Raw genomic sequence first — 18,650 nt, forward strand, 5'->3', positions numbered from 1 at the left:
CGAACCACTGGCCATGCCCACCTTTCACAAGTTCTGCTGCAGAATTTTCCGGAGTGATTACACTCCCGCTGGAGGTACGTGGCAAGTTCTACATCCTTGCCAGCACTTGGTGTTGACAAACTTTTTCTTTTCAGCCATCCCGATGGGCCTGCAGCGGTCTCTGTCAGAAGGCAGCTTTGGGGCACCTGGGTGGCTTGGTCAGTTAATCGTCCAGCTCTTACCTTCGGCCGAGTTCGTGATCTAGAGGCTCATGGGTTCGAGCCCCAAGTCGGGCTCCGTCCTGAGTGGAGCCTGGTTGGGACTGTCTCCCTCTCCCTCTGCCCCTCTGATACTCACGCACATGTGCGCTCACTCCCTCTCTCAAAATAAATAAACTTTAAAAAGACAAAAAGAAGGTAGCTTCGCTCTGCATTTCCCAGAAGACTGACGGAGCTGTTCTGCGTCCACACCCGGGAAACGCGAGGACGAGCATAGCCCGGTTTTCTATTGGCTCGTATTCGTCTGCGGGCATATCACACTCTCCGCGGGGGAGTCCTCCGTAAGTCTCTACTCCTCCTCCCCGTGCTTTGCCTTTTCTTCCCACTAATGATATCTTTCGATGAAGACAAGTTCCTAGCTTTAATGTGGCCCCATTTATTAATCTTTTATGATTAGTCCTTCTCGTGCCCTTTGTAAGCAAATGTCCTTCATCCAACCCACCATGCTTACACATCGCACTTTGAAATCACGACCGTGTCCCCAACGTCGTTAAGTAGTGGCCTCCAGCGGGGCCGGCACAGGACAGCACGCTGGGAACCGCTGTCCTCGGGTCCGAGCCAACGCGGGGCTGCTGGTGTTCTACATCGGCAGAGCTGAGCGGTCACCAGGCACTGAAGTCTATCCTGCAACACCGCTACCCAGCCTCTTCCAGAAAGTCTGCCAACCCGAAGGCCTTCCGCCATATGTACTTGTGTTTGCACGTGTTTATGCTCAACCGTCCTCGTTCTGAACAGGGTGACAATCTTTTCCCTTGTCTGGTATTCTGAGCCACGTCTGACTTCTTCCTGAGGCAAAATCCCCACAAGCAAGCTGTTCGTCCAAGGCCACACCGGGCATACTGAAAGCTCCCGATGCTTCTTCCCAAGCAACCCACCAGGGAGGGCAGCAGTTTCCGGTCTGGGAGCCCAGCCCCCGCCCTTCAGCAGCACGACGAGGGGCACCTGCCTGAACTCCAACAGGTCGGGAAGGGGCAGGTTCGCCAGAGAGTCCCGCTGACAACACAGGGAACCCCGACGGTGGGAGCTTCTACCGCTGAGCATCGGTGTCTATGCTCCCACGTGCATGCCTCTACTTTCTGGCCAGACGAGAGATGCTCCTGTTCTAAAGGCAGATGGGTTCACACACTCGGAGCGGCGACGGCAACGATAACCCAGGCACACACAGGAGTGCCAGGCGTGCCCGGAGCACCCCTGCCGCAGATCCTGCGTGAGAAACCGCCCGCCCCGGGCGCCTCCACAGTCAGACCTCTTCTGCCGACACCATGCGGCACGGGGTGCTCTCCCTGTCGGGGACCCAGCCCTGTCCCTGCCAGGGGGCCTCCCACCCCAGGGGAAATGGCCAGACCTGAGCAAGGGCACTGCTTCATCATGTCAGAGACCATCCTCCTGGCAAGCACCAGGAGTGACCGCACCCAGCTGACCTCACTGTGACTTCAGTCCCCATGGCCATCACCTGGCAGGAAGAACAATTCCTATCCCCAGGAGGCCACGGCCACAGCTGAGTAAGAAAAAGCCCAATTGCTCACCCGGTGCAGAGCTGCCCGGAGCACTGCCTTGAATACTGCCTGGTGGGTGGGCTGGCGGTGTTGTCACTGACGGAAGAGTAAAGGCTCAAGAATGGTCACCGTAGCCGAGTTACAGGGCCTGAGCACGGACTGCAGCCAAAGCCAGGCCCGAGAGGCCCTTACCTGATGATGCTGCCCTTCTCGGGGGATCCGGGCTCACTTCGCACAAACTCAGGAACAGGTCCCCACCCCGTGGGGTCATCTCCACACGTACACACACACACACACACACACACACACACACACCTGGGCTCTGCCTGTGTCCCGGACCCTCGGACCCTGGGCTCAGCTCCGGGAAGCAGAGATGCCGAACGCAGCCCTGCACTCGTGCCCGCCCCAGGAACCCACGGGAAGGCAAGTTCAACCTTCCCGCCAGCACACCCGGGAATCGTGCCCCTGCACAGAGGCGGACGCCCTCCCTGCGCTGCCGTCAGCCCCTGTGGCCTCTCTCTGCACCCTGTTCCCTGGGCCCAAGACCCCCCCACCTCCACACCAGGGCTCAGGAGGAGCTGAGCAGCTGAGACAGAGGCCGCAGACGTGGAGCAGCCCCTGACCTGGGGAAGCAAGGCTGGCCTCTCACCTCCTCCAGTCTACTCTCCAGGGACTGAGTCCCCAAAACCTTTCCCCTTAGCACCTCCCCTGCCGAGGCCATATCCACCGGACTCAAGACACGTGGCTGCGGCTGCCTCAATTTGTCGCTGGAGCTCAGCTCCCTCCAGCGGCTGTCTGGTCAGCGCTGCGACCACGCTACGGCGGGTACCCTCTCTTCAGACAGCGCTTCCCCCAGAGACCTGCCCTGCCCCGTCTGAGTCAGCACTCTGACCTCGGCCTCCCTCCCCGGGCTCCAGGTGTTTCCAGACTCAGCTTCTCAGAGACGCTCAGACACAGAGACGTCGCTTACTCTGTCTCTCGAGCTCCCACAGGCGGTTCTTGACCCGTGCTCACAGAGACTCCGGCCCCCCACGCCCAGAACACTGAGGGGCGCACCACAGGTTCCCCGTGCAGGCTCGCTGAGCGAATGAATGATGTCACCACTCCCCAGGGATGGCCACGGCCCTGGGCGCCCAGGGAGGAGGACGTCTGAGAGACATCATGAAAAACAGTATCGGCCAGTACACAGTTCTGGGTTCGGTCTGGGTGGGTCTGGGGTTGGCACTGGTGGTGGAGAAGACAACGGTGTGGAGGGACAGAGCAAACGCCCTGAGAATGGTCACACGACTGCACAGGGCACACGGGGGGCACTGTATCCAGGATACACTGTATCCACTGTATCCTCCGCCCCTGGCGGGTGAGGAGCGTGGGCAGGTGCGTGGTGGCCGGGCGGCAGGCCCTGTGTGCCAGGCCAGGGCAGCGGGGCCACAGGGGGTACAAGCCAGGGAACCGGTGTGGGCAGCCCTACAGCAGTCACATGCAGTGCCACGGAAGGACTCTTCGTGACCGTGTACGAGGACTCGAGCATTCTCCCAACCCCCAGATTCTAACTTCACTACTGGAAGAGAAATTCCAAAAGGCAAGTGTGTCACGATGGGAGCACGGGCAATAAAAAGCCTCGCACACACTCCTGACACTCACTCCTAAAGGGAAACACACATATGCAACTTGAGGCCTCTCGATAATTAAGCCAGACTAGAAATTATGCAAACGAAATATGTTCAAGTACGCAATGAATTTTAAATGACACAACTACAGAAAACTTAATTGCCGTATTAGCATGCCATAAAAACACTAATCATAAATGTAAAACAATACACACATATACTTATGTCGGAACCGTCCCAGTGACACAAACATCCAATCGCTCCCTCCCACCAGGTTCACGTGCAAACCGACCTCAACATACTGCAAGGAGACAAGATGACACCAGCATTTCACTTCTTGGGTTTTTTGGGGTTTTTTTTAAATGTTTATTTATTTTTGAGAGACAGAGAGAAACAGAGCACAAGCAGGAGAGGGGCAGATGGAGAGGGAGATACAGAATCCGAAGCAGGCTCCGGGCTCCCAGCTGTCAGCACAGAGCCCGACGTGGGGCTCGAACTCAGGAACCGTGAGATCATGACCTGAACCCGAAGTCAGTGCTTAACCAAGGGAACCACCCAGGCACCCCTCACTTCTCGTTTTTAACCATCCTGTTCATTAGCGTAAATGTTAAATGTTTAATTAGTTTCTGTTTGATGTTTCTGAAATAGTTATTTTTTTTTAAATGAGCCAAAAAATATGATTTTTGACAGCGCTAATTTTTAAAAAGTCACAGCCGCACTTGCATGGAATTTAAATGTTAAATAGCATCCATGGTGGCTTCCTGGTATTTCTAGACCAGAGTATATGCCAGTCCTCCACAAATGACAGGAGCCAAGCTTCCCATCTTTCTTCGTTAAAGTACCATTTCCTACTCATCAGTTAAGAATCGTGCTCTTCAACAAGCCACCAGGACAAATCCTGGTTTGTAATGACAAGTCATGAACATCCTGGGGGAAAAAAGTCATTTGTCTCCCAGGTCTGGAAGTAGGTTCACATTCAAGTACAGCTTGGGTTGTCTTTGTTCACCAGACAAACGACAGATTCTCCTCGATCCTGGGTTCAGGGTCCCGGAAGCAAAAGGGCTGGAACAAGCCGGACCCCACCTGGGCCCCAGTCGGGCCTCCGGGACGCTCTTGGTCAAGCCCAGGCACGTCGGCCCAGGCGTGTTGCCTTCTTGGGTGCAGGTCCCAGCCGGTCCCTGTGTGCCTGTCCCACATGACACCCACCTGTCCTAGAGCAGCCGTCTCCAACCCTGAGAGACCCAGAGACCAATATTTCCCCAGCTCCCAGGTCACACTAATGTGCACCCAGAACGAAAAAGCGCAGGTCAAGAGGGCAGCCCAAAGCCCAAAGCCCCCACGTCCCAGCTGCCACCCCCCACCCCCCACCCCCACCACCCGGCCTGGGAAAGGCTGGAACTGGTGCAAACCGGGGTATACCCCAAGGCTCTGATCCACTTTGCGGGCCCAGGAGAGTGGAATGTGAAGCCTCTGATTCAGAGAGAGACTGAAAAGTGGCTTAACTGGGGCGACACTTCCCTGTACCCCATGGCCCGGAAGTGCCTGCTGGGTTTTCTCCCCACCATTTTCCAAGATGCTCCTGTGACCTAGCACTTGCAAAGGGCCTGCTGGCTGAGGGCAGACGCGTGGGAAACACCTGCTGAGTCAGAAGTGAGTGGTCAGCATCCTGCGCTGTGCTCCCCAAATCCCCCAGGACAGGAAACATACCGATGATGTGCGCTTGGGAGTAACTGGGAGACAAGGACAGGCCCACGAGGCAGCTCCTGGGTCAGCGCTTTGAGGCAAAGAGACGACGGCCCTGGGATGCTGGCCTCCTTCCACCTACCCACACCCATGTCCGACTAGCACCCCTCAACCTGGATTCCCAGGGCCCGTCCTCACCCCCAGAGGGACCGTGTGTGGGCACGTGATGACTGAATGACATCACCGCCTGCCTGGCCCAGCGCACGGCAAAGTCGAGGTGAGCACGCGCTCCCTGGGTGACAGGTACAGTGCCATGGCAGCGAATGGCTCCTGCTCCAGCGGCCACAGGCCCCCCAAAGCCTCCACCCCCGCCCCCGGGGGGTTTTCCCTGACCCGGCTGTCCGCCTCTTCCTTCCAACAAGCACCCAGAGCAGCCCAGCACACCCTTCCCCCTGACCAGGCTCTGCTCGCGATACGGACCCACCAGCTCCTGGGTTCTGCACCCAGAGACCGCCGCATCTGCGGGCATCTCTCGCCTGTGCCCGGTCTGGCACACAGCAAGCACTCAGTAAGTGCTGTGGAGCAAGCTGAGGCACAGGGTGAGCAGAGCACTGGGGCCCAGACTCCTGAGAGAACAAGATCCTTCCCGTGCGGTAAAACCCCGGCGTGCCCTGGGGGAGACAGAGGAGGGCAGGGACTCCCCTTCTTTTCCGCAGGCTGCATAAGGCACAGGGACTTGGTCCTTTTCTCTCCTTACCTCCCAGCTCCAACACAGTGCCAGAGCCACAAAGCGCTCGGTAAATACGATCAAATCAATGAAGGAACCAGCCAACAGACCTTTCGAGAGACTCCTGACTCTCCCATTCCAGAAACACAGCCGACTCACCCCTCACTCAAATCCTTCAGGAGTCACCTGCTCCTGGTCCCTGGCTGCCCCCGGTTCCCTGCCCCATCCAAGCCTTCTCCCTGCCATTCCTGGGGAGCCCGCCCACCTTGGCCCCTGCTCATCCAATCCCAGCCATTCCTGGGGAGCCCGCCCACCTCGGCCCCTGCTCGTCACCAATCCCAGCCATTCCTGGGGAGCCCGCCCACCTCGGCCCCTGCTCGTCACCAATCCCAGCCATTCCTGGGGAGCCCGCCCACCTCGGCCCCTGCTCGTCACCAATCCCAGCCATTCCTGGGGAGCCCGCCCACCTTGGCCCCTGCTTGTCCAATCCCATCTGCATCTACCCCCCCCCCCACACACACACACACAAGGACCCTGACACGCCCTTCAAGATGTTCCAGAAGCTCCCACAAGAAGCCTGGCCTGCCACGCAGGTGAGTCTGTGCTATCCTGGGACTGCCCTCCCTTTTTTGGTGCCCCCCCAACTTTGGAAGGACCGGCTTTGCCCACTCAACCCCCCACACACATTGTTTTTAACTCATCCATCAACCCAAACCCAAAGAGGTCTAGAACTGCCAAGTTCATCTCTGTCCTGCCCGGTCCCCAGCTTCCCACCTCACAGCACCTGCAGAGACTGGGAACGAGAAGCCTTCCCTGGGCGCTCACTCCGCTCCTGACCGCCTGAGCCCCGTGCCCCCCGCAGCACATGGTCCCAGACTGTGCTGCAGCCCTGACCAGCCCTAACCCCTCCTAGTGGCAGGGCCACTATCTGATTCACCTCTGTCTCCAGGCAAGGGGCTCCGTCATCAGTTAAGCGGCTACGCGGTACACGTGCCCGAGGAGGCCCACACGCTCCTTCCCTGGCTTTCCTGACATTCCCGCTTACACACTCTACCCACCTACACCCTCCCTCCCATTCCGACCACAGGGTATCTAACCACGACTCGAGCAGACTGAGAACCGAAGGAAAGGAAGGGGACAGAAGCATTCATGAAGGCTTTCCACCTAGAGGCAGCACATCCTTAAATACAAAATTGTACCATTAGGTCTTAAACGTGTTTTCATCAAAACTTCCCACAGTTCAATCTCAAAACCTTGCAACCTATCTTGGAGGACGTTTGGAAAAGTAGATACAAATGCTTAAAATAACAAACACCAAACAAAAACATGAGCAATTGTAGCAGGTCTAATTTTAATTGCAAGAGAATATTTAATCAATAAATATTCACTGTTGAGAGCTGTATCTGCATTTAGGATTACGAGGTACTAAGCTGCAAATTTATGAAGACTCATTAGCAAGAAAGAGTCTTTTAAATACTGAAAAGTCAGACCCAATTTAGAGTAAACACTTAGAGTTCCCCACTGATTTAACTCCAAAAATAATTTAAAAAGGGAAAGAGAAGAAAGCTGTCTATAAACTACTCCCAAGCTTTCAGCAGGGCCCAGCTCACTTCCGATATTAACCTGAGTGAAGGACCGGGAGTCTTCTGGCGGCCGCCCCACCCCCACCTCGTCCACCTGACCTCCCCCAGGAGTCTCCACAATGGGCAGTTTAGAACCAGAACCCCAGCCTCCATCACAGAAACGCAGACTACGTCTAACATCCCCACTAACATTTAAAAAGAGAAAAAGGAAAAAAAAAACCCACCACCTTTGTCAAACCTATTTCGCTGTGATGGATTCCTCAGAACTGAAACAGTCTTCTATGCTCGATCCTTTCTATATCACACGTTTGAAAATATTACAGATTTTCAGAATAATAAAATCAGAGAAAAAGAATACAGCTGTCATAAATAATTACCTCTCCTCATTTTCTGCCAGCCTTGTCAAACCAAGCTTGAAATTAAGCAAAAGATGGAAAATGTCACCTTAGCTCAGACAAAGGCCCGGATCACTGCCACAAAGGCAGGGCGCATGCCTGGGCGGCCGACGGGCCACGCCTGGAGCCTGGCCGCCAGGACAGGCAGCCCCAGGAAGACTTACCGACAGCAGCTTCCAGGTAATCGGACGAACCGACTTAGGGATTCCGGACCAGCTCAACTTCCGCAATTCCTCTGTTGACAAAGAGACAAAACAGGGTTTACAAACAGTCCACAAACTCCCCACGGGGCTTTAACATATTCCATCAATGCTACGGCAGGGTATGAGGCCCCATAAACGAAATCAGAACAAACCTGAGTGATAAAGATTTCAGATACTGATTGTTCTCAATATACAAGAGACACAAAGTTGCCTCTATTCCCGCAGAGCTAAGTGTCACCTGTTTGCATTTAAGTTACACAGAGAACATGTTTGCTAAACGCATCGCAAGTGTCCCCACAGTCACGCCGGGACAGGCGAGGCACCACACGCCTTCCTCCCTAGAGCAGTGAGTCCAGAGTCCACATGCCCCCTCCTTCCCTCCCACCCTCCCTCTCCCTGTACCCCTACCACCAACACCCGTCCCCAACTTAACCACCCTCGGAGCTCTCCCGTCCTTCCCGCTTTCTGTCTCACTCCCACCATTTACTGGTGGAGAACAGAAGGTGCTTGGCTCAAGACTGCTTTGGGAAGAAAGTATTTCACGGGGATGAGCCTGTGTTCATACAGCACCGATCAAGGGTGAAGCCATGTTATGCACACATCAAGGACAACACAGTCTTCCAAGTAGACTAGTACAAGTCACTGTTGCCATCACAAATACCCAAAGAGAGGCAGGGCCGGTCAAGGACATGTCCGGAGCCTCCGGAGGGCAGGAGAGGGCACAGCAGGGGCCCGGCGGGTGAGGAGATCAGCCCCTGAATTCCATGTGACCTTGTATGTCTCCCCAAGGTCTCAGCCACGTGCCCCGAATGGATAGAGAATACATTTCAATTTGCAGGTGTATCAACACTCAGTCAGTCCCACTGAAACTGAAGTAATTATTTCTCTCCTTTAAGTTACGAATCTACCATCAGGCTCTTCTCCTAACGGCTAGGAGCTCATGATTAATACTCGGAATAAAAGAAACGATTAAAGAGACTTTGGTAATATAATCAACAAAATACAAAGTCCTGACATCTAATCTTTTTCCAATTACTAAAGTCTAAGCAAAATAAGTACAGAATAATTGGGCGACGGTCCCAGCAATAACTTCGCTTTACAGCAGAATCTCAGAAAGTATCGAATCTTCCCCCGCACCCTGAGGATATTATGAAAAGCAGGAACCTAATATCTGAACACCAATAATGTAATGTTTACCAGTCATGTTCCCAGGGCCTCTCCTCCTGCACGAGTCTGGTTTTCTGATTATGGTTTATATGAAGAAAGCCGAGAGAATTCTCCGTTGCTAATGTTCTCTGAACCTGTCTCCTCATGAAGGAAACTCACAAAAATGGTGCCTTGAACAGACATATGAGGCCACGTTCTGAGTCTGTGTAAGCGTTAGTGTGTAAGAGGAGCTTTCAAAGGCGCTATTTGTTCCTCGCCACAGCCTGAGTGAATCAGGGCTGTGACCCTACTGTGTAGGCAAGGAGCAGAGAGGTTGGGGGACTCGGCCACAGTGGCCCAGGAACTAAGTGACCTTCACAGCCCAGAATCTTTCCACTCTATTAACTTCCCCTATTAGAAAGGCTTCCTGCAAACACAGACAAATTTCACTCATGAATATGGACAAAAGGTCCAAAACAAATCTTCGCAGATCAAAACACAGCCAGGTATTCAAAGGACAGTACACACAGGAATAAAACTCCAGGAATAAAACGGCTCCACGTCGGGAAATCTCGTACCTATAAAGGTGTTAAACTGGCTTGATGGGAAAGTCACAGGAACATTCCGGTAGACGTCCAGTGTAGACCCTCGCCCAGGGCCTCTTTGCCCCTCCACCTTTCTAGCAGAATCCCGGCTATGCAAAGTGACCACCAGCACCCCCCACCCCACCCCGCAGCCCTGATAATGAGTGGAGTCAGCCTGAGGGAAGCTGAACCCAGCACCCCAAGGTTGGAACTGATTGGCTGTCGCAGAGCTAAGCTGAGGAGAAAGCCCCTCCTGGCTCTTCAGAAACCTTTTGGGGGCAACCCTCTCTTGCTCCCTCTGAAGACCGCTAGGGTCAGATGTGAGGCTGGGGCTACAGCCAACTGGCACCCAACCGGCCTGAGGATAAAGCCAGCAAAGAGAGGCAGGAATGAGGGTTGAGTTCAGCAAGACGGGCAGATACAAGAACATTCTAAAATCAACAGCTTTTCTCCATCAGCAACAAAATAAACAATATTGCAGGCATAAGGCTTCGCAAGAAATGGAGACTAGCGTATGAAGAAAACTATGAGGTTCTACTTAAAGAAATGGAGGAAAACACCAAGCTCACCAGCGTTAACAAGGATTTAATGAGCACCTCCTCCGGGCCAGGGAACAACACACAAAGCCCTGTGCTCAGAGGACCCGCCTCCACCCCCAGCACAGAGCAGGTGTGCAATTCCAACTGGGCTCAGAACAAGAGGTAAGGGCTGGGAGATGAAAGGACAGGTGGGAAATTCTACCTTGTTAGGAAGGTTTCCCTGAAGATGACAACTGAGGAAAGACCCACAGATGAGGAGACATCACTGAAGGAAGAGGGGCTGGAAGGGGAATAGTCTCAGTCCGGGAAAGAACTAATGCAAAGCCGCGGCCACGGCATGAAGAAGAGACCAGAGGGGCCAGTGCTCACAAGGGGACACCTGGTGGGCTGCTTATGAAGCCCAGTGTAGAGGGGACGGCGGCTCGGGTGAGGACAGGGGAAGAAGAGCACGGACCAAACACACTGCTGGATCTTGCCTCAATATTACAGTGCTGTCAACCACCACTTAAAAACTCTTTAAGTTCAACGCAAGCCAACAAAATCCCAGGGGGAAATTCCGTGTGTGTTGTAAAACCTGATACGCTGGCACTAGTTCATCCGGAAGAGCAAACGCTTAACAGCATTTAAGCCAATAAGATTTCCAAAAAGAATAACATGAGAGGACTTGTATTAACAGACAAGAAAATGTGTAAGAGAGCTACAGTTCTTAAGACACTGGGGAGAGCAATGGAACCGATGAATGGTTCACATCAAACCTGCACTTAGTTATGATTACAACAGCATTTCAGATCAAGGGGCCCATCGGTCAATGGTGTCCAAACAATATGGCCTTTATTTTCAGAAAAGGAAATCAGACCATGTATCTTACCACAAAAACATTTCCAAGGACACCTGGGTGACTCAGCTGGTTATGCGTCCGATTCAGCTCAGGTCACGATCTCATGGTTTGTAAGTTCGAGCCCCACATCGGGCTCCATGCTGACAGCTCAGAGCCTGGAGCCTGCTTTGGATTCTGTGTCCTCCTCTCTCTGCCCCTCCCCTGTTTGCTCGCTCTCTCTCTCTCTCTCTCTCTCAAAAATAAATAAACATTAAAAAAAAATTCCAAATGATTAAAAATCCTTAGACCGGGGCACCTGGGTGGCTCAGTCAGTTAAGTGTCCAACTTCAGGTCAGGTCATGATCTCATGGCTTGTGGGTTCGAGCCCCACATCAGGCTCTATGCTGACAGCTCAGAGCCTGGAGCCTGCTTCACAATCTGTGTCTCCCGCTCTCTTTGACCCTCCCCTGCTCATGCTTTGTCTCTCTCAAAAATAAATACACATTAAAAATCCTTAGACCTAAATGGAGTGTGTGCATGTGTGTGTGCATGTGAGCACATGTATGTGAAGGAAAGATAAAAATACAAGAAAATATAGAGGAATATTTTGCTACTTTCAGACGGGAGAAAGGCCTTCCAAGCAAAACACAGATCCTAGAACTATAATTAAGGTTGACAAACTAACAGTACAAAAGTTTAAAATGGCTGCACAATGAAAGACACCGTAATGTTAAAAAAAAAAAAAGAAAAAAGACAGACTTGAAAAATACATACGTACCATACAAAAAAGTTAATATCACTCATACATAAAGAATACATACAAGAGAATGATCAATCTACACAAAACTAGAAAATTCATGGAAGAGGAAATAGAAGTGGCTAGTACATACACAAAAATAGGCACATAATCTCAATGGTGATTAAATAACTACATTATTAGAACAAGAAATTTGTCGCAAATTAGATAAAATATTAAATGAGTATACCCGTATTGATGTGACTGTAGGTGAATAGCCACTCTGTTATAGTTTGGTCGGAGTGCATACGAACAGAACTTTCTATTGGTCATGTTTTAAAGGTATATAACATTTGAGCAGCAACCTCACTTGAAGAAATCTGTTCCACGGGGACATGTGCAAGGGGTTACACACAAGGTGCTCGTTTGAGCCTTGTCGTAACAAAAACTAGAAACAATCAGAGTGTCTGTCCGTCAACAGGGAGATGATTAAAACACTGTTACATCCACACACTGGACTACAACCCTGCCATGGAAAAGAATGGATGCCTTTCCGGGTGGATATGGAGTAAGTCTGTGGAGATGGAACAATAGTGGGAAGCCTGGGTGGCTCAGTTGGTTAAGTGTCCATCCAACTCTTAGTTTCAGTTCAGGTCATGACCTCACAGTTTATGAGATCAAGCCCCACATCAGGCTCTGTGCTGACAGGGCAGAGCCTGCCTAGGATTCTCTCTCCCTTTCTCTCTGCCCCTCCCCTGCTCATGGTCTCAGATTCGCACACTCTCTCTCTCTCTCTCTCAAAATAAATAAACCTTAAAAATATATTAAAAAAAAAAAAAAAGAACAAGAGAAAGCAGAGAGCAGACACCCTGAGTGCTTCTGTAAGTGGACACAGGAGCCTGGAAGCATAGCCAGCCACGGGGGGAGGGCTTCAGAGAATGGCTCAAGTACAGTGGAAGATGTGCCTTTCAGTGTGTACTCTACTGTGTTCCTACCAAGCTACAAAGTTCCCGTGGCATCTCCAACTTTACCTCCGACTTTTCAAAATCCACCCAACCTTCCAGGACCAGCTCCACCTCTGCCAGACCTATGAAGCCTTCCTCTCAACTCCAGTAACACCCAACTCCCTCTTCCGTGAGTGCCAGGACAACTGGAGCGAGCGCACCTAACGGCCCACCTTCAGTGCCGTATCTGAGCATCTATCTCATCTCCCGGAAGTGGTTGACGAGTTCCTGCAGGTCAGATGCCACGATTCTGCTTCCTGCGCATCCTGAGGCAGTGCCTTGCAATAGCCTGGTGGTAAGTGCTGGAGAGAAGAACGCCCAAGTCTTTCCTCTACCCCCTTTAGACGTGGTTTTCTTGGGCGAGTGGGGTCCCATATTTTAACTGACATATAATTTACAGGCAATAAAAAAGGATGACTGTGGCCCCCCCAAAACAAGATACAGAACATTTCTAGCAGCCTTTTCTATAATTCTTTGCCCCCACTCCAAGTTAGCTCCTTTCTGGTCATAGATTATCTCTGTCTGATCTTAACATTCACATAAATAGTACATACAGGAGGTACTTGCTCGAGTTCTGCTTCATCTGCTCATGTCAGAGTCATGATATTGCACGTACCAGTGGTTTATTCTTTACGAGAACAGCAGAAATACTAATCGACTCTATGAATATACCACAATTTGCTTCCATATTCACAGATAGCTGGTTTATTCACAAGCTTTCACTACCGTGAAAAAACGGCTATGACCATTCTTGTGGACATGTGTTCTGTGGGTCTCTGTTTTCATCTCTATTAGGCAAACATGAAGGAATGGAATTGCCGGATCATAGGACAGATACGTGTTTACCTTGGCTAAAAAAAAAAAAAAAACACAAACGCCATGTGGTCCTTCAAAATGGTTGTACCATTTTACGCTTCCCACCAGTAATGTATAAAAACTTTAACTGCTCCACATCCTGGTCAAACTCAGTGCTGTCAGTCTTTAATTTTAGCCATTCTAGTAAGCATTAAAGGCATCTCATTACATTTTAATTCGCAATTCTGTGATGACTAACGATGTTGAGCGTTAAACAGATTTTCATGAGCTTATTGGCCATTTCTGTACTTTCTATGGCGCGTATCTTGAAATCTTTTACCCATCTTTTTACTGAATCGTTCATAATCTTACCTGTTTCTAATGACAGATATTTCTTCTGATTCCAGGTCCTATTTCCCTGTTTCGTGGCATGCCTTTTTTTTTTTTTTTTTTTTTTTTTAATGCCAGATGTGCCAGTTATCAATTTACTGCCTCTGTGATAATGGAACTGGGTCTTGTAAATACTTCTCCTTGGCTGGCTGGCATGACATCATCCTTTTTAGTACAGAGTGAAGGAGGGACACTAAAGGAGAAAGGAGTTTTTTCACCCAAGTTCTCACATGCCTCATTCATCAGTCTCCTGCAGAGGCTGCTTCCCTGGCACGCAGCTCCTGCAGCAAGTGTGGGTGCTGGGTTTTCTTCAGCGCACGCCTCCTCTGGAGCGTTTTTCTCCTGCACTAGGCCCCTACAGAGTGCTCGGGTCCTGAGCACACAGGGCCCCCCCCCCCACTTCAGCTGCTCAAGAGAGTGACTTTTCAGTTCCAGGTTCCTGCAGCAAGTGACAGCCAGCAACGCCCAACAGTCAGCACCTGTATGAGCTCTGGGGATTATTCAACTCACTGCCTCATGTGGATTCTCTCCCCCACCTCATGGATTGGACCCCATTCATGAACAGGCCAGCACTCCACCAAGGACTTGATGGGACCCCTCTGCAGATATGTGGGCTCTGTCTCTGTAGAATACTGTGTCCCATGCAGTCTGTCTTGGCCTCCTGGAACCCCCTTCCTGACTCCTTGACTCCCCAGGTTCAGTTTCTGTTCCCCTCCCCGTGCTGCAGCCTGAAAACTGCCTCCAAGCATAAAACCGTTGTTTCACATACTGGTCTAAGTTTCTATTTGTTTACAACAGGAGAGAAATTCCTTTGGCAGCTAATCCTTCATGGACTGAAGCAAGAATCAACTTCCTAATGTATTTTTGAAGAACTTTTTGGCTATAGCCATCAGGGATATTGGTCTCTAGTTTCTTTTTCTCACAATGCCTTTGTTATAAGGTTTGGGTATTAGGGTTATGATGCCTTAATAAAATGAGCTGAGAAGGTTTCTCCTCCTCTCTTTTCTGAGAGAGCTTCTGGAGAATTGGTATTATTTCCTCTTTAAATGTTTGATAGAATTTGCCAGGAAAGCCATCTGACCCTGATTTTCCTTGTGTGAGGCTTTTTTATTATAATTTTTTAAATTGACATTGGGATATTAAGGTTTTCCCTTTCTTCTGCTACCAGTTTTATGAGGTCATGTCTTTGAAGTACTATGTCCATTTCATGTCAATTCTTGAATTTATTGGCATAAAGTTGCAAATAATACACCCTTATTATCTTCTTAATGTCTGTAGGGTTTGTAGTGATGCTTCCTCTTTCAGTACAACGTGATAATGATAATTTGTGTCTTCTCTTCTTTCCATCGATCAAGTCTAACTAGAACTTTTTATTGGTCCTTAAAAAAAAAACTAACCAGATTTTCTTGATTCTTGCCCTTGTTTATCCATTTACCAATTTACTGATTTCCACCCTTGCTTTATTTCCCTTCTTTTACTTGGTGCTGTTTAACTTCCTCCTCTGCTCCTACCTTCTTAAAGTGGAAGCTTTAATCACTGATTTGAAACCTCGATTCCTTTCTAAGATAAACGTTTAAAGACCAAACTTCCCTCCAAGCACTCTTTTACTAGCAACACACAGATTTTCATATGCATGGTGATTATCATTAAATTCAAATAGATTCTCATGTTCCTTGTGATTTCTTTGATCCAGAGTTAATTTGAAGTACGTTGACAAATTTCCAAATATTTGAGGATTTCCTGGGTAGTTTATTGTTACACTGACTTCTAAATTAAAGCATCTGGTCAGATGAACTTGGTGTTGCTTCAATCCTTCAATATTTACTATGACTTGCTTTGGTAGAGCATATCGTGTATCTGGTGAATGTGCCATATGTCCTCGGAAAGATGTGCATTCTTTAGCTGGTATATGCAGTCATCCACATGTGGTGGCTAAATCAGGTAGTTCCAGTTGGCTGACAGTGGTATGTATCTTCCACATCTTTAGTGATTCATATCTTCCACATCTTTGCTGATGTTTTAATTTACCTGTTCTACCAATTACTCAGGGAAGGGTGCTAAAATTTCTGCCTATGACAGTGAACTTGCCTCTTCCTCTCTTCATTTCTGTCAAGTTTTGCTTCATGTGTTATGAAGCTGTAGTTTTGGGTGCACACACATTTAGGAAAGATGCATCAACTTAATGAGTTGAATCTTTTATCATCATGAAACATCCCTCTTTGCCTCTCTCTCTGGATTTTTTTTTTCTGGTATTATTATAAGTAAGTTACTTTTCTTATGATTACTCCTTGCATGGCAAATACTGTTTCCACCTTTTATTTCAACTGCCTGAGTCTTCCTGTTTAAATCTTGTGTTTGGCTCTCCTTTTAGCTTTCTATCGCTGTATTTCTTACAATCAGATTATAAAACCACTAATCCTCTAACAGAGAAAACTAAAATGTAAGACAAATTTTAATAAGCAGAAAGGGAATGAGAAATAAAGAGCATGTCTTCCTTCCACAACAGTGAATTTGTTGTTTTCTGAAAATTAAAATTTTGTAATATTCTTATGAAAACACCAATATCATAATTCCATGTTCATGTGTACTGTAAGGCTTTACTTCTCAAGAGGATTCCCACTTAGAAAACTGCCACAGCAAGACACCCCATGACCAAAAGAAGCAAACGGGTAGCAGAGAAGCACATAAGAACAAACACTGATTGTGGACTCAGGAGACCCGGGTTCAAGGCCCAGCACAGCCAACGAGAATCAGTGTGGCTTCAGAGAGGCCCTCTAACCTCTTGAGCTCCCATCTCTTCCTCTGTAAACATGGAACAAATTAAAAATAACACCCTCACCTAAGTCATAGAATTTTCCCAAAGAGCAGAGACATTACATGGGAGGGCATTTGTAAATGGTGACAATGCTCCACAAGTACAAGAAGAGGAGTCTGCCATGCTTCCTGGTGTAATTACTCAGCACTCCATGTGAACCCAAACCACGAAGCAAGCGGGAGCCATTCGTCCTAACTGGATGTAAAATATCACATTTGAGACTGAACCAGAAATCTGTCACAAAACTGTATATGCAAAGAACTCATAATTATAAGCACCTTTTTCAGAAAAGCCAGAATTTAAAGCTATTTTTTTTTTTTCCTAACAGTCATCTCTTTTTAACTAGTTTTAATTCTAATTTTGGAAAAATCTTCTATGGAAATAAAAGCTGGGAGAAACAATGAATAAAAATAAGATATTGGGGCGCCTAGGTGGCTCAGTCGGTTAAGCGTCCAACTCTTGATTTTGGCTCAGGTCATGATATCAAGGTTCGTGAGATCAAGCCCCATGTTGGGCTCTGCACCGACAGTGCAGAACCTGCTTGGGATTTTCTCTCTCTCTCTCTCTCTCTCTCTCTCTCTCCCTCTCTCTCTCTCTCAAAATAAATAAATAAACATCTCAAAAAAGAATAAGAAATGCATGTACATTACAATCACTTAAGCTTAAATGTGAATCTAATCTAAAAGCTGAGCAGTCACCAGCAAAAGGGTCTGTAAAACAAGCACATTTCTTGTTCCCAGAAGCCACAGTCCAGGAAAGTCTCATAAATCAGCCCACTTGATCAACAATTATCGAGCACCCACTTTGTGTAAGATGCCTCCGGGGCCAACGCCACTTAAACACTGCCCCTACTCAGAGTCTATTATACACACTTATTTACCCAGGGCACATCGATCGCCACTTACCACCAACCGGGAGCTGAGCTAGCCTCAGAGAGTACGATCAGACCCAGTTCCTACCCTCCAGGGGCTCACTGGCAAGTAGAGAAAGAGGAAGAAATCACCAACGCCAGCGTTAAACGGTGCTACCCCATACAGGTGTGCAGGTGACGTGGGACGCCAAGGTACAGGCAGCCTCTTCTTGGAAGAAGGGAGACATCAGGAAAGACTCCCGGTGAGCTGCTGCTTGAGAGGCACCTTGAAGCCAAGTTGAAACCTGGTCGATTTTAACTGCCACCACCCTAGACCTCACCAACACTACAGTAAAGGAATAAGGTTACAACAAAGACGAGACAGAGCAAGCCAGAAATGGCGTCAAGAATCTGAAAGATGGAAAGGAGGCCAGGGTGGGAGCTTGCCAGAACAGGGAAGGCTGAATCCACCGCCTGCAAAGGGGAGGACAGGCGGAATAAGGGGGCAGCCAATCACGATCTGGAACCCCCAGGAAGGGCTGGGTGGCAGCGAAAAGCAGGAGGTTGCTCCCCGGGCACAGGAGGCGGTTAGGACGCCCCTTCTCACCCCCCCAGATTAACAACTTTCGGATAAAACAGAAAGCTACACACCACGGGTCCTCATGGCTCAGTCGGGAACCCAAGTCACGGTCAGAACGGCACAATGAATCCCAATTTCCCAGAAACTGTGACATTAACTACCCTGAGGGGAAGGGGGATTAGACGCCAACCCCTCTACTTCCAGAGTAGAAAGGCAATAAATACAGCTCAACTGTGAAAATCTGCACAATTGGCACAGTATTAGAAAGTGCCCTCCTGGTACTTTCTTTTATCAAGAGGTAAAGTGTGGCCACAATCCTGAAAGCCCTGAAAAAGACAGGGAGAGGGGACCCCCACCATCTCCTCTGCTCACAGACAGAAAAGCCTGCAAGCCACTGGCAAGAAAATACAACGCGGGTCAGCTGCGTTCTAGACTCTGGCTGT

At 49.4% G+C, this 18,650-nt stretch overlaps 1 protein-coding gene across 6 annotated transcripts in view; it reads right to left on the reverse strand.

Annotated features, from left to right (window-relative positions):
- The window catches only part of TBC1D22A (TBC1 domain family member 22A), a 327,451-nt gene that overhangs the window by 230,463 nt on the left and 78,338 nt on the right, over positions 1–18,650 (reverse strand). For all 6 annotated transcript variants that reach the window (XM_086711972.1, XM_086711971.1, XM_086711970.1 and 3 more), the window contains one exon: positions 7,913–7,983. In XM_086711972.1, the coding sequence (XP_086568098.1) occupies positions 7,913–7,983 (71 nt within the window). The remainder of the gene's footprint in view (positions 1–7,912; positions 7,984–18,650) is intronic.

The sequence above is a fragment of the Puma concolor genome, chromosome B4 (genome assembly GCF_028749965.1).
Source record: "Puma concolor isolate L17-30 chromosome B4, mPumCon1.1.hap2, whole genome shotgun sequence".
Classification (NCBI taxonomy): Eukaryota; Metazoa; Chordata; class Mammalia; order Carnivora; family Felidae; genus Puma; species Puma concolor.